Source organism: Narcine bancroftii, chromosome 1 (genome assembly GCF_036971445.1).
Source record: "Narcine bancroftii isolate sNarBan1 chromosome 1, sNarBan1.hap1, whole genome shotgun sequence".
NCBI classification, from domain to species: domain Eukaryota; kingdom Metazoa; phylum Chordata; class Chondrichthyes; order Torpediniformes; family Narcinidae; genus Narcine; species Narcine bancroftii.
Window position 1 is genome coordinate 189,218,593 of NC_091469.1, and position 17,347 is coordinate 189,235,939.

Genomic DNA, 17,347 nt, shown 5'->3' on the forward strand with positions numbered 1-17,347 from the left:
ACATACCCATAGTTCCATGTCAGTTTTTCCAATGCAATTCTTGGGACCTTATTATTCCATTTCTTTCTTCTTTGGCTTGGCTTCGCGGACAAAGATTTATGGAGGGGTAATGTCCACGTCAGCTGCAGGCTCGTTTGTGGCTGACAAGTCCAATGCGGGACAGGCAGACATGGTTGCAGCGGTTGCAAGGGAAAATTGGTTGGTTGGGGTTGGGTGTTGGGTTTTTCCTCCTTTGTCTTTTGTCAGTGAGGTGGGCTCTGCGGTCTTCTTCAAGGGAGGTTGCTGCCCGCCGAACTATGAGGTGCCAAGATGCACAGTTTGAGGCGATATCAGCCCACTGGCGGTGGTCAATGTGGCAGGCACAAAGAGATTTCTTTAGGCAGTCCTTGTACCTCTTTTTTGGTGTACCTCTGTCTTGGTGGCCAGTGGAGAGCTTGCCATATAACACGATCATGGGAAGGCGATGGTCCTCCATTCTGGAGATGTGACCTACCCAGCGCAGTTGGATCTTCAGCAGCGTGGATTCGATGCTGTTGGCCTCTGCCATCTCGAGTACTTCCATGTTGGTGATGAAGTCACTCCAATGAATGTTGAGGATGTAGCGGAGGCAACGCTGGTGGAAGCGTTCTAGGAGCCGTAGGTGATGCCGGTAGAGGATCCATGATTCAGAGCCGAACAGGAGTGTGGGTATGACAACAGCTCTGTATACGCTAATCTTTGTGAGGTTTTTCAGTTGGTTGTTTTTCCAGACTCTTTTGTGTAGTCTTCCAAAGGCGCTATTTGCCTTGGCGAGTCTGTTGTCTATCTCGTTGTCGATCCTTGCATCAGATGAAATAGTTCAGCCGAGATAGGTAAACTGGTTGACCGTTTTGAGTTTTGTGTGCCTGATGGAGATGTGGGGGGGGCTGGTAGTCATGGTGGGGAGCTGGCTGATGGAGGACCTCAGTTTTCTTCAGGCTGACTTCCAGGCCAAACATTTTGGCAGTTTTCGCAAAACAGGACGTCAAGCGCTGAAGAGCTGGCTCTGAATGGGCAACTAAAGTGGCATCGTCTCCAAAGAGTAGTTCACGGACAAGTTGCTCTTGAGTCTTGGTGTGAACTTGCAGGCGCCTCAGATTGAAGAGACTGCCATCCTTGCGGTACTGGATGTAAACAGCGTCTTCATTGTTGAGGTCTTTCATGGCTTGTTTCAGCATCATGCTGAAGAAGATTGAAAAGAGGGTTGGTGCGAGAACGCATCCTTGCTTCATGCCATTGTTAATGGAGAAGGGTTCAGAGAGCTCATTGCTGTATCTGACCCGACCTTGTTGGTTTTCATGCAGTTGGATAACCATGTTGAGGAACTTTGAGGGGCATCCGAGGTGCTCTAGTATTTGTCAAAGCCCTTTCCTACTCACGGTGTCGAAGGCTTTCGACTCTGTGAGATTATTCCATAGGAACTGTCTAATATGCATGGTTGTTTAGTAGCTTTAAACAGTTTTTAGGTCATGGAATAGACATCGATTGGCAAAAAAAAAAAAAAAGTATTGGCATCACTTTCATTTTGATGCAGTTAACCCTTCTCACCAAATTAATCAGTAAGTCTCTCTATTTCTATGGGATCTTTTTCTTTGACCAAGCATGAGATCGCCTGTTTCTGTTCTTGGCTCAGCCTCATCATTTGTTTTTCCAACTCTTGTAAGTGCCTTATTAACCATCCCTACATTAAAGGTGCTATACAAGTTCTATTTTTGGTATTATACTCTTTAAATTAATACCACCATCCCTGGAGTAAGTGAGAACTGAAATGGTGCAAACATTACAGTCACCATAATGCTCAAGGACTTTCAGAGAGTGGAAACCTTGGGAGTTGAGGGTTTTATATGTATGTGTTTTTATTCCAGTGGGAAGAAACAGGAAGGCCAATTTTTGGGAATCCAGATGCATTCAGCCGTTTTACCCTTGAAATGGCTCACCAGTACCTGCAGGAAGAGGATATTCGAGCCAGACACCAGACAGCTCTATTCAGACTGAGGGAAAAAGCACTGAAGGAGAAAACCAAGGCTGAGCTGGCTTGGTTGCAGCATCAGAAAATGTGAGCCCCCTTTTCAGGTGTGTTTTTGCAAGTTTTGCAGGAGAGTGATGAATAGAAACAGAGTCTTGAGTACATAGAGAGGGGAAAGTGTTGGAACTGGGATGCATCCCCTTGTGGAACTGGACCAATATGTCTGCAGAAAAAACCTTCGTAATTTTCTGTGACACAAGACTGGAATCCAATAAAGAACCACAAAATGATTTATTAGGGTATAATACTGAAATGTTATTAAAGTATTGTGTGACATGGCCCAGGTATGATATAAATGTGTTTCATCTGCATTAATTGAATTGATGAATTCCACAGACATTTCCAGAACAAAGGGCAAGATGACAAGAGGCCTGTCATTGTCGGGAAGCAGCGGGAGGTTCTGTTAAAGCTACAAAAGGAAAAGGTGAGGAAAGGTGATACCCACTTCCTGTCCATCACCTCCACAACCCTTTCATCCACGTCCCATCACCTCTGGGTGGTTGATGGTCAGGACATATTCAGTAGCCAAAGGGCTTGACTCCATGCTCTGTTGAACCATAAACTTAACAACCTTTACCCATCATACCTTTACTCCATCAGTCCACATTCCCTTCCAGTTCACCTTTCACGACTTGCTTCTATAGTCCTGCTTGTCCCTTATAAACCCTCAGATCTTACTTGCACTTACCCATTGCTCCTTTTTATCCCTCCCACATCTGCACCATTTCTTGCCTCTTTCGCTCCACTTACCCCTTGCTCCAATTGGCCTTAAATTTCATCTCCCCCCACTCCAAAACTCTCCATCCTTTCACTCCATTTTGCTCTTCACTCTTCCACCCTACTCACCTAATTGCTTCAAATGCCCTCATATTTGTTCTGTCCATCTTTTGCCTCTTTGCCCATTTTGCCTCTCCCTTTTGTCCCCCCTCTCTCTCCCACAGTCACCCCCCTTAGGTGACCCCCCCTTGGGTGCTCCTCCTTGGGAGCACACACCCTGCCCCCCTCTTGGGTGCCACTCCCTCTTGGGTGCCAACCCCCTCCTTTTTGGGCATTTCTCCCCTTTTGGGCATTTCCCCCATCCTTTTTTTGAATGTTTTCCCCTCCACTCCTTTTTTGGGGACGTTCCCTCCCTCCTTTTTTGGGGACATTTCCCCCCTCCTTTTTTGTGGACATGCCCCCCTCCTTTTTTTGGGGACATTCCCCCTCCTTTTTTGGGATGATCTCCCCCTCTTTTTTGGGGGATGTTCTCCCCCTCTTTTTTGGGGGATGTTCTCCCCCTCTTTTTTGGGGGATGTTCTCCCCCTCTTTTTTGGGGGATGTTCTCCCCCTCGTTTTTTGGGGACGTTCTCCCCCTCCTTTTTTGGAGACGTTTCCCCCCTCCTTTTTTTGGGACATTTCCTCCTTTTTTTGGGACATTTCCTCCTTTTTTTGGGACGTTTCCTCCTTTTTTTGAGATGTTCCCCCCCCCTCTTTTTTTGGGGACGTTTCCCCCCCTTTTTTTGGGACATTACCCCCCTCTTTTTTTGGGACATTCCCCCCTCTTTTTTTTGGGACGTTTCCCCCCTCCTTTTTTGGGACATTTTCCCCCCTCCTTTTTTTTTTTGGGACGTTTCCCCCCTCCTTTCTTTGGGACATTTCCCCCCCCTCTTCTTCTTGGGCTCTTCCCCCCACTCCTCGGGCTCTTTTCCCCCCCTCCTTGGGGTCTTCACCCCACTTGGATGAAACCCCTCCCCTTGGGTCCCCCTTGGCCCCTTTCCTCTCCCTTCCACCCCACTTGTTGCCCCTTTATTTTATTTCCCTTTTTATTGTCCTGCCACTCCTCACTTTGTCCCAAGTCTCCCTCTTGTGTCACTTGACATTGGAGATAATTTACTCAGAATTTCTGGTTCATTGTAGGGGCCTTTGCATAAATGTGATCATTACCATGATGGGTATACTATTTACTGTCTTGTACTGTTAACTTGATGCTCTATGTGTCTAACTGGGGGGATGTAATACAGCCATGTCCTCTCAGCACCAGACACAGACACCACCCATGGAAAATTGACACTGGATATGTTGAAATAAATGATCCCATTTAGACCTTCAGATTAACATTATGTGAAATCTCTGGGGTCTCTGTAAATGAGCCTCATCCAAAAATGGTTGATTGCCAATGCTATGCCCTCAGTGGGAGAACACAAGAAAACAGGAGCAAGAGTAAACATAGACAACCAGGCATTTCAAGCCTGCCCCACCATTCAATGTGACCTGCTGATCTCTGCTGGCCTCAGTTCTTCTTCTCTAAAACCCAACTTTCTTTGATCTTTCAAATATTTATGAATTTTCACCTCAATTATGTCCAATGATCTGGCCTCTCCCACTCTTGAGGCCAGAGGATTCCAGATTCACATCCCCCTGAGAGATGTCTGCACACCTCATTTCTGAATGATTGTTCCCTGATTTTAGAGCTCGGTCTCCTTGGTCAAGACTCCCACTATGAAAACAACTGTGAACATTTCTTAGGCAAAATATAAACTGCTGGAAGAACTTAGCAGGTCAGGAGGCAAAGGATGGTCAACATTTCAGGCCAAGATCCTGTTATAAGACAAACATGAAGGTTTCCTGATGCTTCTCAGTTGCATGAATTTAAAGAAAAGGCATTTAAAATTTTTTGAAATCATTAAAACTTCCACTAGACCAAATGCTTGAATGAAAGCAACCTACCTTCATTTTCGAACAAAAGACAAACCACTGGAGGAACTTCGTGGGTTGAGCAGCATCTGTTGAGAAAAAGGAATAGTTAGCAACTTTAGTTGAGATCCTGACCCAAAAAGTTGCCCATTTTTCCTCCATGGATGCTGCTCAACCAGCTGAGCTCCCCTAATGGTTGTTTTTGTTTTGCTCCAGATTACAGCATCTGCAATGTTCTCTACTTCATTCTTGCCTTTTTTGTTTATGCAGTTGCATATTCCTCATTTAGATGAATGGGTTTGTGAATTCTGTTACTGGTCTAATCCACTACGGGATCTGAGAGTGAGTGTCCGGCTTCTGCTCCACTATCGGACTTCATGTGAGATCCCGTGGCAGAGCCCAGACAAGGAATGATCAGAAAAATTCAGTGATCATCTTTGGGACTCGGCCAATAACTATTTGTGATGCTGGGTGATCCCTCGCTGTCAGCTGTAATTTGATAGGTAGATTCTTGGCTTTGAGACCGATGTGGTGGCCTTGGAGTGTGATGTGAAGGGGGAATTCTGGACTGTCAGAGGTGCTGAGTTGTGGATGATTCAATTAAACCACGACTTTGTCTCCTCCGTGAAATAGGCCTCACAGATTTTAAGGCATGATTTGGAATGAAACCTGGGGAATTTTACCTGGTCTCTGTAATCCTCACTAACCCTTTCCACCTTTTTCACCTTTTCATTACACTGATAACCTGGTCAGGATCACATTCAAGTCTGTTGAGAACCAGTTGTCTGCCATGTTTGTAACATCGCAGCAATGAATATGATTAATTAATGGAAGGTCCTGAAAAAGTGAATGGCACCATGGAAAAAGGACTAAATTGCAAAGATTGAGTATTTTGTTTCTACTTGGTTTCAGTGACAGAATCACTCTTATTGCTTAGCTGCTTACGTGCTATTGCTTAACATATCCATTCCCATTTTCAGGCAGACATCAGGCACCTCCAGAATGCGTGTCAGGTTGCCCACCAGGAGAGGAAGCTCCTCCTGAAGCAGCAACAGCAAGAAATTTTTAGGATTCATCAGTCAACAGCAGACTTACAGTGGCAACTGGGAAGATCTGCAACAGCCTCCTGGGTGAGGAGCTGTAACATTACTACCTCTCAAACTCCCTATGTCCTGTTTCTGTCCCATCTTCCATCCTCCGCTCAACCAAGCCTCTGCAGCCCTCAGCCCTGCGCACACCAAGTCCCTTTCATCCATTGCCCTCAGTCTCAGTGGTTGCCAGTTTGACAATTTGCCCCATCCCCTTTCCATGAGAACTGCCTGCCCCACAATCTCCAAAATGTTTGTGTTCCTTTAATACCTATGTACATTTCTGTTTTACAATTCTCTGCAATCACTGCCCATGCTTTCATCAGCTACGGTCTTATTTAATTTTTTTAATTTATTGATCATAATAAATCATACAATAAAAATACAAATAAATACATAATATTTTTCCCCATTTTATCCCCCACCCCCCAACCCTAACCCACCCATCCCTCCCAACCCCCCTCTAAACTATCCCAAAAGAAAGAAAGAAGAGAATAGAACAGAAGAGGAGATCAACTAACATAACAACCTTCAATCATTGCCATGGTTTGGGGCAACCCCATTAATTTGTGGGGGAAAAAAAAATATTATAAATTGAACCTCATATATCTTATATACAGGCTCCAAGTTTTAACAAAAAAAGAATAATTATTACAAAATCTGCTACGGTCTTGAGCCAGCTAAGTAACTTGTGTAAGCTGGTTCCTACAACTGGAGAGATACAGTTGTAAAGTGCAGCATATTATATTTTAAATTGCATAATTTTGTTGCTTGTGACAATTGGAGCAGTCCATACTGGAAATAGCGACTGCTGGGATCCCACCCCCAGTGTGTGGTGACTCTGTATTCGGATGGTGCTGGATATCCTGAGCTCTCTTGATATTGTTTAGTTTTCAGGGGTGAAGGACATTTCATTGTCAACAACTCCTGACAGTGAATCCACACATTTGAATGGTCCTGAGCATGACCAAGATGCAGAGAGCTCAGCCCCTGGGTCACTCCTGGGGAAAGAAGGCAACTCAGCAATGGACCAAATGAAAGAAATGCCACTGGATGAAAGGTGAGCTTCTGCATTAGTGACTGCTGTTGAATCCTGCGGGAGGCAGAACAGACCAAGATTAGAAAAATGTACTTCAGAAAACAACAGACCTGGATTACGTGTTTTGTTCATCTTTAACAAATGTGGTCAAATTTAAGGAAAAGATGAGAAAGAATGATTTGCATTTGATTGTCACTTTTTATGACATTAAGACACAAAGAGCACTCTTGAGTTATTGTAATGTACAAAATTGATGGGGGGAGGGGGTGGGGAAATCTACCAATTCTCAAGTAATTTCAGCCTCTTGGAGAACTTAGGCTCCGTAATCAACTTGAGTGACAGGCTGAATTATTATTTTTATCATCCTAAAATTTAAAATAAATTATGTGACCTCATACATTGGCAAGCTAGGGAGGGGTGACCTTATAAAGTTTTATAAAATGGTGAGGGACATAGATAAGGTGAATGTTCTCCATCTTTCTCCTAGGGTAGGAAGTCTAAAACTAGTGTGCGTAGGCTAAACTGCAAGGGGAAAGATTTAAGGGAGACCAATAGTGTGTCTATCATCCTAGTAACTGTGTATGCAGCTATTTTGGGCTGAAGACCATACTGTCTGGATGTCCTCTTGACTAGGTGGGAGTTGAGGGAAATCTGGAGACAAGAGAAGAGACACAGAATCATTGTCAAGCTGCCAGTGACTTTATGGTAATCGATGCTGATCCTTGTTTGTCTGAGTTGGGGGCATGGGATTCTTTATGCATTTAATAGGTTCCTTGCTAGAAAAGAGGAGGAACTTGTGAGAAGACGAAGACAGGCCATGGATGTGCTGGTGAGGAAGAAATCTTTTGATATGGAGGAACCAGTCTCTCACAGGACTGAGATGGCCATCTGGAGTCCACAGGTGAGGGACCATGTTCCAAGCACAGAGGCAGGTATGTTTCAGCTTAATTATTTAGTCATGCTTTTAGTTTAATTTCTTGCAGTCTCCCCTCTCTTATGCCTCACATCGCACATTAGTCCTTTTGCTACCATCCCAGTCTCAGTGGCTGAAGCTCAGGAATTGGCTTCCAGGAAGTGTCTTAGAGGGTAAGTATGATCTCTATTCTCCTAATTTTCTGTCATGTGATGTAAAATAGCACCTGCTATTCACTGCTCACCACCCATAACTCTAAACCCAAACCCAAATGGCCATCAATGGGGAGATGTTTCCCTTATTCCTGATCTGTTGAAATAAAAATGAATTTAATTATGATGCTTTAAGAATTGTATGTAAACCTAACCATAAATTATAATAAAAATGGTTGAGATTTATAAAAGTATGAAGACACAACCCAAAGCTGACTTCAATAGGAAATCGTAGAAGGGGATGTGCTTATCTGCAGCTTCCAAATGATGCACACTAAATTGTAATTTTACTTCAAAGACACTGCTAATATTTTCAAATAATATTTTGATGATTAAAGTACAGATTAAATCCAATGATTTCTGTATTCCCAGGGATTTTCCCACATTAGTGTGGCTATCTTTTGCCAAATTTTGGCTCCTACTGACTGAGTGATGAGCAGGAATCTTTGTTTGTTTAAATAAGGTGGTGCCTCCTTGTTCCAGCTTTGCTGGATTTTCTATCCACTGACAGGTTGTCCTTCCTCCTTCTATTTGGCCCAGGCTGATTTTGCTGATCAAATGCAACCGGTAAATTCAAAAGCCAAACTTTCCAGGGATGAGTCTGGATGATTCCTGTTGAGGCAAAATCTGCAAAAATGATGAGTGAAATCATCAGTGGGCATTAGAATTCCAGAAGAGTCCAAGAATGTGGCCAGGATGTTGATGCAGCTCAAACTAGCTAATAACAAGTCTAGTCTGCTGCACCAACTTACATCTCATTTGTGAGAAGGCTGATTGTTTCACTTAGCAGTAAATGTTTCCATCTGTATTACATCTTTCAGTGTTCTAAAGCACTTTAAATTGAAAAGGAACATTTTGAGCTTCTGTCACAATTGTAATGTGGATAATGTAGCAGACAGTATGAGACAATGGCAGCTCAGAGGAACAGCAGTTAGTACTGCTGCCTCACAGCTCCTGATTTTAAGTTCAATTCTGTTCTTGCATGCTGTCTGTGTAGATTGGAAATTTTCTCAGTGATTGATTGGTGCTCCAGTATCCATTTACTTCCCAAAAATGTAATGGTATTTTCATCAGAAATAGGGGAGGTGGTATGGACTAATGGGATTACTTTCCTTGTGGTCAGTATTGCCTTGAAAGGCTGAATGGCTTTGTTCTGTGTTGTAATAAGTATAGTATATTTTTTACTGTGATATTTATTGAAGCATAAATACTGGCTCAGGTGAACTCCCTTGCTCTTAAAATATTCCCGCAAGTCCATTTGCATTTACTAGAAAGGACAGACTCTGTCTAATGATCCAAATGTTTCATGAATGGAACTAAAACTCTTTAAAAATTCTGACAGAGTTTGGAATATTTCTCAAAAGCCTGGGACTGTATGTTAGGATTGAAATGAAAATTTATTTTGCTCAACAGGAAAACATTGTGCAAGGTGTGAAAGGAAGGGAGGTGTTAAAGGAACAGTGGCTTCTAAGGAATTAATTAACAGTAGGTTGATGATATGATGAGGGTAACTTGCATTTTGTTTAAATACCCTGCACTCTGCAGCTGGAGTGTAATGTAAATAAATCATAACTAATTGCTATTGAACCTCCTAAAAGATTTGAGAACTTGCCAATTCCTGCTAGCTATTATGGATTTAGTCGGCAACAATATGCTTTGGCATGTTTTCACATTGTGCATTATGGACCTATTCAATGGAATTTTTCTCAGGGATTAGCTTATTTTCATGAAAAAAGATTAATTCAAGGATCTTGCAATGTTCTGGAACTCTATATCTGACAGCAATTCAAAAATTGATGTAAGATTATGGACACATACAAATGCAGGAATAAATGACAATTGGGTTTTAGAATAGACAACAACTGGAACATTTCTCTAGAAGTGACAAAATTGAAGGGAGCGCCATAATTTTTTTTAAAGATTATGGATATGATAAAATGATCACTGCAAATCTGTTTCTGTGTTCTGGAGATACTAGAACCAGGGGCTGAAAGTTTCAAGGAAAACTGAAAATAGTGGAAATACTCACCAGGTTGAGCAGCTATTGTGGAAAGAGAATCAGGGTTAACATTTCAGAACAAAAGAGCCTTTTCTTTTTCTATAAATGCTGTCTAGCCTGTTAAATGTTTCCTACACACATTTTTTATTTCAAATTTCCAGAATCTGTCATCTTTGGATTTTCCGTTGAAATAAATACAAAGTGATCCTCAGGAAGTTCAACTGTTCATTAATTGCTTGTAAGGTATCAGAAGGCAATCTTATTTCAGTAAATCTAAGCTGAGGAAGATTGCACAAATGGATTTAATTGGAAACTAGAGAAGCACTTCGAGAAGGAACGTGGGGATGCGTTGATGGAGTAAGATGAAGAAGAGTGGGAGGAGATTCCTATAAATGCCCTGGACATAGACCCATCATAAAAGATATTTACTGTTCCATCTCTTCTAAAATATATCCTTAGGAATCCTTCTTATGAAGCCTTGAGTGCCACTGTTTATTTTTATTTGATGGAGGCCAAAACTGTTCACAGGCCTTGATTTTATCAAGTTGAAGATGTTTTGCAATTCTAGTCCTCTGTGGAGATAAGTCCAGGGCTTCGTTTGCTTTTCTAATGAAGGTCTGTTGGTTATTTTGGTGATTTATGCCCTCAAATCCTTTTGTTCCTCCACTAGTCATTGTTCAAGGAATATGCAGGTTTTCTTCCTTCAGAATGTAACACTACCTATATTGCAATTGTACCTGTATTTGTGGATGTTGCTCATGGGAATTCATGTCACTAATGAAGCCAGAATTATTGTCCATTCTGACAATGGTGAAATGGTGCCTTGACTGCTGCAGTCGTGAAAGTATTCCCATTATGCTGTTGAGGAAGGAGAGCTGTGATTTAGACCCAGTGACAATGAAGGAATGTCAGGGTGATTATCGAGCTATTTCTAAATAGCGGTACCTTGTCCTTGGTGGTAGTGGATTTTATCTTGGGGTGTGCTGTTAGAGTAGCCCAGGCAAATAAATTTGTAGCTGAATCCTTCAGATAGATAAAAAGCAGTTTCTGACACTATTTTGAAGAGCAGGGAAGTTCTCCATGATGTCCAGACCAATAATTAACTACTTACAATCAATAAAAATAGATGATCTGGTCTATAATGACATTGCTGAAAACAAATTCAGTGCTGTATTTTCTACATTACCATACCAAGCACAATTAAAAAAATAAAGATTAATTGGTTATTAAGCACATTGAGATGTGTTGGGATCATTGAAAATCACATATAAATACATGTTCTTTCATTGAACAAATCGAATCCCTCAATGATTCCACCTTCACTAATTAAGGAGTGCTTCAGCCAATGTTGTAGCTGAATCCTTCAGATAGATAAAAAGCAGTTTGAAGGGATTTGAACCCAACAATGGCCAGACATTGAACCGGTGATCTGCAGCATCTGAGTGTTGTAGCATGAGATATTATGCTTCTTTTTGAATCTATCTCCTACGTGAATTAGTTAACTGGAAATCTAAAGAATGCTTACATTCCTCAGAATCAGCTGAACACCTTGAAATAACCAAAATGGTAACGTGGGCTGCAGACTTTTCTATGGATAAATTAATTAAAAGGAAGCAGAATACGGTAAGCACAATGTCAGTATATCGGTCAAAATTTTGGTGGCTTATTTATATTAATTGTCTTCATTTTTTTTAAAGATTGTAAAGAGTTGGTTGCTAAATTCTGCTCCCAGTGAGCTACTGAGAACAAAATAAAGATTTAACTCGAGCAGTCTTGTTTAAAATAACAATGAATAACTATAACAAAAAAATCCGCATAGATTCTTCCAGTTGCCTGACCCACACTGTAAATCTGTGGGAAAGGGCAAGAGCAATTTCACCAACCACCTTCCCTTTCCACACCATACCTTTGGTTTCTATTCCTTTATACCTCTTCATGAAACTTCATCTGGCCTTCCTACTAACCAAGGGCATAATGTAGCTAGACTAATTGCAGCGAAGGTTCACCAGATTGATCCAAGGATTGGGAGTTGTCATCTGAGGAGAAATTAAGCAGACCAGGGAGCTTTCTCAAGTTTAGATGTAATTTAACTTGAGAAACATGCACATTTTTATGGAGCTTGATGGGTTAAACAGAACCTTGATATTTCCCTTGTCTTTCTTTTCTGGAACTTCGGGACATAATCTCAAAATAAGGGGATAACCTTTTAGGACAGATATGAAAAAATGTATCTTCAGCCAGAGGGTAGTGAATCTTAAGAATTCTCTACTGAAGATTGTTGTCTAGACTCTCTGAGTACATTTGAGCCAGAGATCAATGGATTTTTGTCTGTTTCAGGAATGAAGGGATAAGGAATGACTAATTGCATAAAAGATCAGCCAATGGCACATATAATGGCAGGGAAGGCACAAAGGGTTAAAAATCCTACTCCTTGCATCTATCTATTTTATGTTCTTAATCCTGTTCAACCATGTAGACATTAGAAGATGTACATTGACCAAAGAACTTTAACCCAGCACGAAGAGAAACCGCATGGGGAAGTAATACAAAATATCGTGGTATTAATGACGTACTTTTTCAATTCAGCACAAGAAATATTCCCTTTTCCTTTTAAAATATTTTTATTGAGTTTAATATAATCATCCATATACAAATATTAAAAAACAAGGCAAAATAATAATGTATGCATTCCATCCCTTAATATTAATTATGATTATCTATTAAAGTAATTATACATATAAATCAATTAATTACTATTCTTACAACAAATCACAATATATAATAATATCTTAAAAAAAAGGTATTATACAGGATAATTATAATTAAACCAACAAATCCTCTTATCTAAAAGAAAGAGAAACTAAAACTAATCTATCCCCACCCTCTAATCAAGGTTACAAGAAAAATACAAAGATGGATAAGGTCACGATCTCTAGAAAATGGACGGAACAGCCCTACAAATCCTCTAAAATTGGCAATTATGACAATATTCAATAAATGGGCCCCATGACTTGTCAAACTGAAATTTTTTCTTTAACACTACCTAATTTTCTCTAAGCTTAAATATGATATTACTTTATGTAGCCAGTGTGCATGAGTCGGTGAGAGTTCATCTTTCCATTTCATTAAAACTGCTCATCTGGCTATCAATGTACTAAAAGCTAAAACTTTCTCTTGAGATGCCGATAAAAATTTATCTGGTTCATGTGAAAAACCAAACAGTGAAGTTAAAGGACATGGATCTAATCTTGACAAAAAATTAAAAATAACTGTAATTTAGGGCATTCCCAAAACATTAATCAGTGAGGCTTTAAAAATTTTACACTTTTCATAAAATAGATCAACATCTGCATAGACGTGGGATAATTTAAGTTTAGACATATGTATTCTATGTGTCACCTTAAACTGTAATAATGCTTTTGTAGCAGCTCACTGGAGACTTAATCGAACCAGCTCATGAGGTTCCGAATGATGTTATTTGGAATGCGAGGGGTTTTCAAAAGCTTCCAGTGACTGAGTCAACGACTTTGATTTGACTACATCTGATCATTTTCTCCTCCTTCATTTTAAACTGCAACACATTTGCTACATTGGTGACCCTAATGGGCCCAAATAGATTTCTGACCCAACATGGACAATGCAGCGGTTTCACTCAAACTGTCTGTCTTTTGGACCACTCACCCTGAAGTTTGGTTCAGGCAAGCTGAGGAGCAGTTTCACATTCACAAGATAGAAGTGGATGCCACTTAATTACTATCATGTGGTAAGCGCCCTCAACCAGGGCACGGCCGGTTGAGTAGTGGATTTCCTTCGGGACCAACCAGCTCTTGGCAAATACGAAGCCCTAAAAGCCCTCCAGATTTATGGTCTCTCATGATGTAAGCAAGCTGTACAGCTTTTCTATATTGATGATCTGTGGGACTGCGCCCCTTCAGAATTAATGAATAACATTTGGTACTGGCAGATGGCCATAGGCCTTGCTTGCTTTTTGAGCAGTTTTTAGAGCATATATCAGAAGACATCTGCCTCATATTGGCTGACGAGGACTTTGATAACCCTTGACCAGTGGCCACATGTGCAGACATTCTATGGCACACGAAACAGCAAGGCGCAAGGCCCACAGAAATTAGTGCTGCATCACATCCAAAGGCCCAGGCTCCATGAATACCGGCAATGAGGGTGGTCATCACCCTGGACAAGCACCTGATGCTTTTACCATTGATGTTAGGGTTCTGGAGCTCGCTGCTGCCAACCCTCTTGCACTTTTTCAGGAAAACTCCATGGCCAGTCGTCACTAATGGCTATGGTGGCTGGCCACTGTAACAGGGCAAATTTCTAGTCGATTTGGGTGCAGAGGTTAGTGTCCTTCCTCCTTCAGGCTTTGACACCCATACCAGAAGCATGAGTCTGGCACTCACGGTGGTGTACATATAGTACACAGATTATATCCCTTAAATTCGGTGACAATAAATTCACATGGAAGTTCATTCTTGCTAGAGTACGTCATGTGATGCCATGATCCCGCTATCGACTCACGCGGGATTAATTTTAAAAAGTTTGTATTAAGAGAAGTTTTTATAATAACAACTACTTTAAAGTTAATTTAAGGTAAACAACAAAAGAAAAAAGATCTTGCCTAAAAAAGAAAAGAAGAAATCTGGCCTACCTTTTTAAACATTTTTTATTTAATTGTTTGGATTATTACGGAGAAAAAAATGAATAAAACATTAATCAAATATCCATAGACAATGATACAAAAATATACTTTTCTCCCATTCCCCTCAAACCCAAAAGTAAGAAAAGAAACACCTACCATTTAATATACAATAATATTAGCATAGACAATCATTAATTTTTATTAAAAATTACTAATTAAGAGGAGTGGATAAGATAGAAGAGGTATATGGTTTCCAAATAATATAAAAATTTTCAACTCAATTCCTTAAACTATATGTAACTTTTTCCAAAGGTGTACAAGTTTGCATCTCATTATACCATCTACTTCATAACACTTCTCTCTCATCTTTCCATGATATCGCCAACATTTCTTTGCAGTTTCTATTGCAATACTTAAAAAATTTTCTTGGTATTTGTCCAATTTCAATTTTATATCTTTTTCATAAATATTTCCAAGTAAAAATATTCTTGGGTCCTTTGGTATCTTTATCTTCATAATTTGCCCTAATAATAAACTCAGTTCATTCCAAAACCTTTCCACTTTTTCACAAGACCACACTGAATGCAAAAAAGTCCCTATTTCTTTTGTATATCAAAAACACTTATTTGATTAATTAGGATTAAGTCAATTTAACATGGGTGGAGTATAGTACAATTGAACCATTTTCTTTCTAACATTTATTGTATTCGTAACTCTTTTATAACATAATTTTGACCAAATTTCCTCCTGAATTTGTATATTTAAATCTTTCTCCCATTGGATTTTTGATTTGTATAAATCTTTTTTTCTTTTCAGACTCTTGTAATTTTATATACATATTAGTAATAAATTTCTTTTTAACAAATGTATCTGTTATTATATCTTCAAATTGACTTTGTTTAGGGAGCCTCAAATCTGCTCCCAGTCTCTTTTTCAAATATATTTTTAATTTATAATATGCAAAAATTGTATTATTATGTATATTGTAGCAGCTACGTTGGTAGAACTACTAAAGCAATACACATAGTTAGTCAACACAAGACTGTTTTATTTAGACTTTACAGGCTTCTTTTATATACCTCATGTCCTGGGCTCCACAGGACGGGGTGGGACATCATTATGAGTTTATCGCTGTTCCACAAGACCAGCAAGTTTAAGTTAAGCACAGTGAGTGTCCCATGCGTTCCAGAAGGAGACTCAGCAAACCAACATGCCGTTACACGGCATGCAGTACTATGCATATGCGGTCAATTAAATGGGTGAGTACCCTCTGTCTGTCCTATGGCTCAGTGCACCCGCTGAAGAACCACACCAGTGACAGAATACAATACCACGCTGTGCACCCACTCGGCCCTCTACACGGCTGCTACAATATTGCATTTATCTTTTAATTGATTAAAAGATAAGAAAAAATATCCTAAGAAACAATCTTTTATTCTCTGTATCCCTTTACTATCCCAATTATCAAAGAATCGTTCAAAGTAAAAAGATGATTTTGTTTAACAACATTTTTTGTTATTGATAATTTTTAATTCCTCTTTCAATATGAATTCTATTCCGTATGTTTAAAATATGTTTCAATACAGAAAAATTTTTAGTTCCTTTAAATGACTCACTATTTTATACAAAATTAAATCTGGAATAGTTTCACTAATTTTATTCATTTCTATTTGAATCCAAACTGGTTTTTCATCCCGTTGATAATAGGCCTACCTTGTCGACAAAGCAGGCTGCTGAAATCCTCTCCGGATCTGCCAGCAAAGACCCTGATGAGGCACCTTCCTCCGGAGCCTTCTTGACAGTGTTCTGCAAAGATGGCACTGGAGAAAAAACTAAAACTGTATTGCGCATGCGTGAGAAGTTGAACATGCACGGTACAGAAGGAAAAAAAAAGTTGGGAAAAAAAGCAAGTCTCTTAAAAGGGAAGTCCAGTGTTTCGACCTGAACAAGAAGGTGACACTTCTCCAGTGGAAGACTCTTCAGAAGAATATGAGAATGAAGAAGAAATGTCAAGTTCCTAAGAGAAATGATTCAGTGGAAAGAAGAAGATATTTAAGAAAGAAATAAGTAAGATTGAATCTAAACTAGATGGACTTACTGAACCTTTGGAGAATAATTTTAAATTGTTGACTGCAGAATTGAAGTAAGTTAAAACATATTTGACGTTTAAAGTGTATAATGCTTTAAAGATGATAAATAACATCTCATAGTTGACAAATTTGGAAAATAAAATTCAAGATGTTCAAGGAGAAGTACAACGAATTGAAGAGAGGTCTAATACATCTGAAGATACATTGACCAGCTTTATCTTGATGAATGAAAAACTTGGAAAACATTGATATTTTGGAAAATTATAGTCAAAGAAATAATGTTAAAATAGTGGGAATGTCTGAAGGCAAAGAAGAAGATGTGATTGTTTTTTTTTTTCAAGAATGGATACCAAAGATGTTTGGAGAAGAACATTTTGAGGATAAGATTTTAATTGAGAGTGCTCATAGAGATCCTGATCTATCCTGGTTAGATTTTTGAACTACCAGGATAGAGAGAGGCTTCTTGGTCTGGTGATGAGAAGAGCTAGAGAACCTAGAACTTTGAGATATGAAAGGGATAAGATTTTTTAAATCTAGATTTGAGTCAAACTTTATTAAAGAAAAGGAGAGAATTTAATCCAGTTAAGAAAGTTTTATGTGATAAAGGTTATAGATTTGTTTTGTGTTATCCA

At 39.7% G+C, this 17,347-nt stretch overlaps 1 protein-coding gene across 1 annotated transcript in view; it reads left to right on the plus strand.

The window, feature by feature from the left end:
- LOC138753238 (uncharacterized) overlaps window positions 1-17,347 on the plus strand; it is a 94,537-nt gene that overhangs the window by 60,183 nt on the left and 17,007 nt on the right. Inside the window, exons 14-19 of the mRNA XM_069916044.1 lie at window positions 1,884-2,074; window positions 2,381-2,468; window positions 5,698-5,847; window positions 6,696-6,865; window positions 7,613-7,776; window positions 11,503-11,591. Coding sequence (XP_069772145.1) covers window positions 1,884-2,074; window positions 2,381-2,468; window positions 5,698-5,847; window positions 6,696-6,865; window positions 7,613-7,776; window positions 11,503-11,591 — 852 coding nt within the window. The remainder of the gene's footprint in view (window positions 1-1,883; window positions 2,075-2,380; window positions 2,469-5,697; window positions 5,848-6,695; window positions 6,866-7,612; window positions 7,777-11,502; window positions 11,592-17,347) is intronic.